At 47.5% G+C, this 8,825-nt stretch overlaps 1 protein-coding gene across 2 annotated transcripts in view; it reads right to left on the bottom strand.

The window, feature by feature from the left end:
• Positions 1 to 2,290: 2,290 nt before the first annotated feature.
• The window catches only part of HDAC1 (histone deacetylase 1), a 28,032-nt gene continuing 21,497 nt past the window's right edge, over positions 2,291 to 8,825 (bottom strand). For both annotated transcript variants that reach the window (XM_015408060.1, XM_015408059.1), the window contains exon 14: positions 2,291 to 3,484. In XM_015408060.1, the coding sequence (XP_015263546.1) occupies positions 3,457 to 3,484 (28 nt within the window). In that variant the 3' untranslated portion in view covers positions 2,291 to 3,456. The remainder of the gene's footprint in view (positions 3,485 to 8,825) is intronic.

Genomic DNA, 8,825 nt, shown 5'->3' with positions numbered 1-8,825 from the left:
CTATCAAGTTTCAGGTGCTCAGACTTGCATATGCATAGAAAATATTCCCCCTCAATCTTTCATGGTCAAGGAGCCTTGCTCCATGTTGAAGTTAGTGGCTGCAGTGCACAATGCTAATGTGTGGGATGCAGTCACTGCCACAGCACGATCACTTGGTTTAAAACCATCTTGGACTGATTGCTGGGTCTTCATCTGTGGCTCTAGAGGCACCTCCTATGTTCAGCAGTTGGCCTCCTGGGGGATACACTGCAGAATGGACAGCGCTGGTTGTTTGTGAACACCCCAAAGCAAGTGGCTACTAGCTGTTGGTAATGAGGGTCTTTGGTCTAATCCAGCAAGGCCATTTGTATGGCAAGTGCCCATTTGCACAGAAAGAACCCCCCCCCCCCTTTCTTGGCAGCCACTTCTGTTCCCTTTTCTGAAGTGTGCTTGCACATGAAAGCTCATACCTTGAGAATTAAACTTTGTTGGTCTTAAAGGTGCCACTGGACTCAAACTTTGTACTTCTGTTCCCTGCAGGGCTAAAGTTCATTTCCTGGATTGGAGGAAATGCTGGTTTGAGTATCTAGGGGGAACCAGTAGCCAGGGTAGCTCCCCCTGGCAGGGCTTAAGAGACTGCAGGAGGTGCACACACACTATCACTTCTGGCTAGGACAACAAGAAGGCACCTGCATCAGTCATCCTGCACAAGGGAAGAGAGAGAGCAATGTGCCCAGTTGAAACTGCAGAGCTCCTGCTGTACAAAACCAGTTGCTTGGCTGGCTGGAGACCAATGTTCCCTCTAAGCTGTGGAGTCCTGTGAGCAAAAATTCTACTTTGTGAGATCCTGGCATTAAGGTTGTGAGCGAGCGATTGGGCTACTGCATACATTAGTTTGCTCTGGAGCCGTCCTTCCTGAGCTAAGAGAAAAATGTGTGAGCTGGAGGCTAAAAAACTGTGAGCTAGCTCACACTAACTCAGCTTAGAGGGAACACTGCTGGAGACTGGGGACAGATGAAGCCCTATTTCAGAACAAAATCCATGAGCCCCTTGAGTCTGGAGGGTAGAGGCAGAGAAAGGCTTCAGCCTCTAAGGACCGACCCAGAGCCCAGACTCAACAGGTAGCAAGTACTGTTCAGAGCTGATGCCTCTGGCCCTCTCCTTGGAACTCAGCTTGCCCCCCCCCCCCCAATCTCTTGTTGGTCGGTAGATTGAGTCACTACTGCCCTGCCATAGGTTCACTGTGCAGTATTAGCAGAAAAGGATGGTCCAAGATGAAAAGGGGCCTACAAGACAATCCTTCAGCAGCTTTCATCAATTCACACTCCACAACTCATTTGAAATGTAGAAACATGGGGATAAAAGTAGTAAAATAAAGCCATGTAATTCACTCTTGCCTAACAGAATTTGAATGGTGGTTTTCAAGGCAAGAGGCAAACAGATGGTTTGCCATTACCTGCTTCTGTGTAGTGACCCCGGACTCCCTTGATGGTCTCCCATCCATGTATTAACCAGGGCTGACCCTGCTTGGCTTCCACGATCAGGCTAGCAGGGCCTTTCTATTTTGTTTAAAGAAAGCTCCACCAGCAGGAACCTTCACATGAGGAAGGCAGCTGTACTAGGAGCCAGTCGGGAGAAGCTCTCTTAGTGTGGGCTCCGCAGAAAGCAAGAGACGCCCTCGGGGTCTGCTACCCAAAGTGGAGGAGGGTGAAGTACATGCCTAAGATCTCACCACGAGGGCCTCCCTCAGAGGGGGTTTTTGGCCACAGAGCAAAACTTTCTTGCTTCCCCACCATCCCCAAATGCTGCTGCTGCCTGGGTCCCAAGCTACCCCACCCCAACAGCTTGAGGAGTCAGAGGTCCGTGGGGGGGGGGAATCTGTGAAACCTGCCCACCCCTTTCCCCCATGGGATCCAAGTCTTTGTGTCCATGCCAATACTGCATCCTGCTCCAAGGTTTCAACCTGCTGCCATTTTGAAAGACAGTGCACCCCACCCACCTGGGTATCTAGTAGCTTTTAAAAAGGGTAGCAGTACTCTTGGCGGGTGTTTGCCGGGGGCGGGGGGCTGGCTGGCTATAGAAAACCTGACTGAGCTTGGAGCTTGCATTTCATTCTCTGATCTCTCTACTGCTGGCAAATAGTGAACAATTCACCACCCAAACAGAGAAACAGACTGGTTTTATTACAAAGATTTTTTTTCTTTCTCCAAGAAAATGAAAATAAAAAGTATCTTTAAAAAAACCACAATATATATATCTCTTCCCCAAACCCTTCCCCCCCCAAACGCACAAATACAATGATCTTTCATTTCACCAAGTACAAGTTATCAAAGAGCAGGAAGATCTGCACGGAATTCGCACCCAAAAGACTTAAAAACCAGGTAAACCAGTGGCTTAAAAAAATAAAACCCCTTTCCCCCCCCCCCCCTTCCCCTAGAGTGACATGGCTAAGGTAGCAGTATTGCTGGGGCCAACCCCTGCTGTGGCGCTCTGCGAAAGGACACTGCCCCACTCTGTGCCCCCCCCAAGACTCCTGCCCCACTTGCCGGCTCCTGCAAGATGCCCTTCTCCAAGTATCAGACAGACATGGTGCTATCTAAACAGACCGTTCAGAAAGCAACCTTGCCTGAGCACCGTCTCCCACAGAACTGGTTACCACACACACACACACACACATTATAGGGCCTTTTGAGTTCACGCAAAGCCAGGCGGGACTGGGACAGTGGCAGGGGGAAGAGGCGGCTCCTCCTGACACAAGGAGCACTGATCCTGGAGAGAGCCACAGTCAAGATGAAGTGATAGGTGCAGGACCACCCCCCGAAAACCTCCTCCTCACCCTGGCGCATGTACTCACCCAGCCCCTGTGTCCTCCTCACAACACCTGCTGCAGCACAGAGCTTCCCTGCACTAACCAGGCATCAGGGATGCAAAGAGGCAGCATCAATGTACAGCTGCCCAAATGAGGATTCTTTTCACAGCCATTGCCGGTTGGAATGCAAGCTCTGTCACTAGCACACACCCTCCCACAAAGTTTCCCCAAGTTTTATGGCTGTATCCACACCTAAAAAAAAATAAAAATCCCTATTTAAGAAAAGAGAGCAAACCAAACTCCCAGAGTGTACAATTCTCAAAGGGAAAGGTTCATCATTTCAAAAGGAGAGAAAGTGCAGGAGAAACTGAGTTTGTTTTCTTTAAAGAACAAAACCAAGAACACGTTCCCAATGAAGCAGCGGCAGGAACAGGAGATTAAGGGCCCCTCTGTCTCTCTCTCTCTCAAGCTGGGGCTGAACAGAATCCTCCCCATGGCTTATCCAGGGAGGGGCAGAAGGAAATGCGGCCCAGCTCTCTCTCTGACTCCCCCCAATATATTTATATCGAAATATCTACAGAAACATATAAAATACAAATTCTGAAGGAACAGAAGGGGGGAGGGGGAGCAGAGAACATGGGAATGTCAGCTCCCCACCTGCCAGCCACTTAAGTCGATTTCGTCTCTTCCTTCACCCTGTTCAATTAAAGCAAAAAAGGGGGGTAATTGTTAGCAGTGGCTGGTAGGTGCCGGCCCACATTATTTAAGAAACCTCAAGGGTCTGGGCATCAGCCCTTCCAAGCACATAAAGCAGATTCCTCAATTGTGAAGTCAGCATGCAGACCCTGTGTGAGCATTCACCTTTCCTTCCAACAGTGCCTGTGAAGGAAAGCAAACTGTGCTGCCACCAGAGAGAAGGCCCTTCACCTCACCCGCTGGGTGCCCTCTCCCAACTGTTGCATGGATTTAAAGAACGCTCCTGTGAGATGGCCATTTTGTCTCTCTTAACATACTGGTTCAGGGAAAACTGCCCAAATGGGGTCTGCTAATGCTCGTCCCAAGGGCACCACTGCCCCCAGGAGAGAGCTGTTTCCTCCCTAGAAAGCAGAGCAAAGGAAAAGTCAGGATGAAGCTTCAGTTAAGCATGACCCTGCTTGCGGGAATACACCAGAATACAAAAGAGATGCATGGACAGCAAGACGCTTGGTCCTCCCAAATTCCTGGGCAAGTTACAACTCTGCTACTGTGTACGGTGGCCCCACTAGGAAGAGCGCTACACTCCAGCAATAAGAACCTGCTTGTGGTCCCTTGCCCGAGAGAGGTCCGGCTGTCCTCAGGTAGGGCCAGGGCCTTTTCAACCCTGGCCCCTGTCTGTTGTAACTCTCTGCCAGAGAATATCCATGCCTTATGGGATCTATGACCTTTCTGTAGAGCTTGCAAAGCAGAGATGCTCTGCTGGGCCTTCGGTTGAGGACAGCCAAGTCATACCCTCCTACTCAGCCCTCTGCACCCCCTTCACCCAGGGGCTGGTGGGAACAAATTCTCATCATCTTGACAATGTGAAGTATTCCGAGTAATATATTGTTTTTAGCAATTTTAATGTTATTTTATTGGATTATTATTGTACTTGTTCTGATGTAAGCCGTCCTGAGTCCTGCTTGCAGGGAAGGGCGGCCTAACAAGCTGAATTTAATTAATAAATAAATAAAATATTCAGCTTCCTGTTTTTGCTACCTGAGACTGCAAAACATACTTGAGAACTTCTGAGCACCCAGCAGACCACAGCTTGAGGCTAAGTGGGCTGTGTCCAAAGCCTGGCAAATGACAAGGCAGGCTAAAGCTAGAGAAATCGCAAAACTTTGTACGTGTAGCGACATACACCATTAGTGGGTTTGCCTGAATGGCAAGCTGCCTGACCATGACAGCTATATGGAAGAGGGAGGATCACGGAAATGAATGGCTATAAATAGAACAAAAGTTATCATGATCAATCTTCTTTGCTTAATTGAATCATTCTTAATACAGTCATAGTCGCATAAATAACATAATCATATACAAATAATCACATACAAATGTTCAAATATGAACATCAAACCAGTCCTTCAAATGATACACCAAGGGAGGGGGCGCCACATAAATCCTGGAAAGAATCCTCAAAAGAACTGTACATTGTAGCTACCTGTTGTTCCACTGGGGAGACTCCCAGGACTTCACCATTTTTCCAATATGTATATGTAGTGATCCACTTCTGTGTTCCAAATAGCCATCCAAAGGGAATCCACCATGTACACCATGCACAGCATTTCTGTTTACAAAAGGTCCCGGCGACGAACAGTCGACTTGAAATGTTTGTTTCACCCCCTGGTTTCTTCAAACAAGATCCAAACAGGAGCTAAATAATATGAAGGCTGAAGTGGAAACACTGGAACAATTCCTTAAAAATGCTTGTACCCTGAGGAGCTGCGGTGGCTCAAGTGGTTAAGACGCTGAACTGCAGGCTGTGGAAGGTCAGTAGTTCAGCAGTTCGAGACCCGGGTGCCGCAAGACGGAGTGAGCTCCCATCTCTAGTTCAAGCTCCTGCCAACCTAGCAGTTCGAAAGCAAGACATTGCAAGTAGATAAATAGGTACCACTTCGGTGGGAAGGTAACAGCATTCCGTGCGCCACATGACCACGGAAACGTCTTCGGACAGCGCTGGCTCTTCGGCTTTGAAACGGAGATGAGCACCGCAACCCTAGAGTCGGATTCGACTGGCTTTCGAGCAAGGGAACCTTTACCTTTACTTTACCCTGGGAATGTATGATAAGAAACTGCAGGAAACTGACATGAATGTAAAAGAGTTTGAGAATAGTCTTAAAGAGATCAAGATCAAAAAGTTCAATAGGGGCTTGAGAGATTATGCTCGGCATCACGTATACATTCGGTGGTTTGGTTCTAATATTCAAAAGAAAAAGGTCACATGGGCTAGTCCTGTACAATCCTTCTCTGAGGAGAAGATTCTGAGTCCACATCAGGAGATGAAGGGGGATCCAGCAGGAGCTTTAGAGATTGTGTTACTAGGAGCAGTTCAAGGGGAATTTTTTCCCCCAATGAGGATCCCAGAGGAGAGGGAAGCTGAAGATTTAGTGGTTAACTTGTCTAATCGGGCATTTACAGCTGTGGAATGCTGCGTGTGCAATCTGGGTTTGGGTTTTGTACCCACCCCTCATTATAAGATCTTTAATACCAGAATAGACCTATTCAAACTGATACGATGAATCAAAAACCCCAAAAGGTTTTTGGTGACAGTGCTTATGATGAGATTAAAGAGTTTCATCCTAAACCCGCTTTTAGTCCTAACGTGAACAGTTCTTGCATTACAACTTTTGAAAAAGTGGTTATTAGAGATATTAGGAGGGTTGAATCCAATTTTCACAGGTCTTGGAATAATTTATCTAGAACGTAGTCTGAAGCATTTGGCAGGAGATGACAGCATTATTATAAAACCAGTGGACAAAGGGAGTGCCATAGTCATTTTGAATCAGGAGGAGTATTGTATGGAGATTAAATGTCAACTATCGGATAGGGAGAGTTATCTACCCATGGCTTATGATCCAACGGTGGTTGGATTGATAAAGATTGTTTTGGATGAGGCTGAATCTATGAGGTTTATAGATAATAATACTTATAGATTTTTGTTGAATAAACATCATAGGGTCCCAGTTTTATATGCTGTGCCCAAGATCCACAAGCTGGGGCTCCGCTCTCCTGGACGCCCCATCGTATCAGGCTCCAACTCCCTCCTAGAACCATTCTCAAAGCTTGTTGACCATTTTTTGAAACTGTTTGTTTTTAAGATGGGATCACACATTAGGGACACAAGGAACTTCATTCCTATTGCAGAAGGTTGTGACATCCCTGAGGAGGCGGTGCTTGCCATCATGGATATTGTGTCCCTTTATATAAGCATCCCACATAAGGAGGCTCATTGTGTGGTGGAGAAGCTTTGGAAACTAGAGAGCATTTGTTTTCTCCAACATTCATCGTGTTACAACTTATTTTCAATTTCAGGAAGATTTTTATTTTCAAAACAGAGGGGTGGCCATGGGGAGCACGTTTGCCCCCAGTGTGGCCAATTTGTTTATGGCTGATCTCAAAGTTGAAATCATTTGTAATTCAAGTAAAAATCCATTTCATGACAAGATCATCTCTCTATATAATAATTTTGTTTTGGAGTTGCAAGATCCCATGCCTCCCGAATCAGTTGGCTCCCTGATCTGCCAATCAGAAGGTGTGCCAATCCCCTCGCTGCATTGGCTGGCTGTGTTGCCTGAGTCCTGCCCACAAAAGCAGCGGCCAGCATCTCAGACTCAGTGTGATGCAAGCCAGCAGACGGGACGGATGCTCCAGCAGCCGGAGGGCAAGGAGGCCGACTGGGAGAAAGGGGGGGAGCGGAGCACAAGGGCTGAGGCTTGGGGGAATGCTGTTAAGATAGCGGCGGGAGGCAGCGGCCTATGCCACTGACACCCCTCTCTGTCGCCTGGCTGGTACAGGTAGCCTTCCGCTGCGGGGTAAGTGAAGACGGGGCAGGAAGTGGAGGATAGGCCTGAGCAGACGAGGGAAACGTGGTGAGCGGCCGTAGGGCCTTGATGCTAGACGCCTCGACGCCGCAGCGGGAGAAGGGTGGGTGCTGAGGCAGGACAATGGGGCCAGGTTCTACACCCACCCTCACACCAACCACCCTTGACCCGGCCAAGTCGCATAACAACTCGCCGCCGTGTAGGAGGGTGAGGAGGCCAACGCTGCCCAGATGCAGGTAGCTGGCTGCCTGCCGAGCAGACGGGGGCCGGCGCCATGGAGGAGAAGGCAGCCAAGGAGGAGAGCGAGGCCGAGATCCAGGAGCTCCATGGGCCCTGGACCTGGCTCAGCAAGTGGGCCCACCAGTGCCCAGCTGAGGCCGGTGCAAATGCGTGGCGCAGAAACAGCCTGTAAGCTACTTTCTAGATCTCGTTGTATTGCTTCTACAATGGGCTTTGCTACTAGTATTATATAAGTGTTATATTGATGATCTATTTTTAATTTTGAAAAATGAAAGGGATAGAGAATCATTTTTTTAATGGATGAATAGGGTACATCCAAATAGATTAAGAGATTAAGACATTTACAGCAAAATAAGGGGGGCTCACAATATGTCTGTGATCTTGTTCCACCTGTGCCACTAGGAATGTAGTGTATGCTATAATATGTGAATGTCAGTTGATGTGTATAGGGAGCACCACACATCCAGTAAGAAAAATTTTTGGACTCTAAGATCAAACAGGGCCACTTGTACTATCTCATTAAATGGCGGAACTTTGACCCTAGTCATAATTAATGGGTGAAAAGTGAACATGTTAAAGCTCCCAGGCTCGTTCAAGCTTTTCATAAAGGCCACACCCACAAGCCTGGTGGTGGTGGTGGTGAAGGCTTAGGGGGGGCAGAATGTCAAACTCAAATCCTCGTTTGCCAGTGTTTCTCTGTTATGGATCTTTATGCCTCTGTAGTTCTGCAATTGGGATGTATTGGATACTTTCTCTTTAAGTAACGTTCAGTTTAAGATAGATATGTTAACTTGACATAGCTGCAGTTTGAAATATTAGGGCATAGCCGTTACTTTTTCTTTAAATAATGTTCAGTTTAAGGTAGATTTGACAGTAAAGGATTGTGCCTCTTCATGAGTGGTAACAGCCTTTTAATGTCTCCGTGTTTGCGGGGGTAGCTTTCATGCAATGAATGGGAGCGGATGGCAACTAGTAAGATAACACTGAGATTTCAGTACTGAATGAAAAACACTTGATATTGATGTTAAGTTGCTGATTGGAGTGGGTTATGCTTGTGGCTGCTACTTTTGTATTGATTGCTGAGATTAACTGTTAATTAATTATTAATTAATTAGTAAATCATTGAGATTAATCGTTTTTACAGCACAGAAAGGAGGAGGTGGAGGTGGTGGAGGAGGAGGAGGTGGTGGAGGAGGGGGAGGAGGGGGTGGTGGAGGAGGAGGGGGTGGAGGGGGTGG

The sequence above is a fragment of the Gekko japonicus genome, unplaced genomic scaffold (genome assembly GCF_001447785.1).
Source record: "Gekko japonicus isolate JY-2015 unplaced genomic scaffold, Gekko_japonicus_V1.1 scaffold36, whole genome shotgun sequence".
Lineage (NCBI taxonomy): Eukaryota > Metazoa > Chordata > Lepidosauria > Squamata > Gekkonidae > Gekko > Gekko japonicus.
Note: the sequence above shows the minus strand (reverse complement) of the source record. Positions and strands in the feature narration are given on the sequence as shown.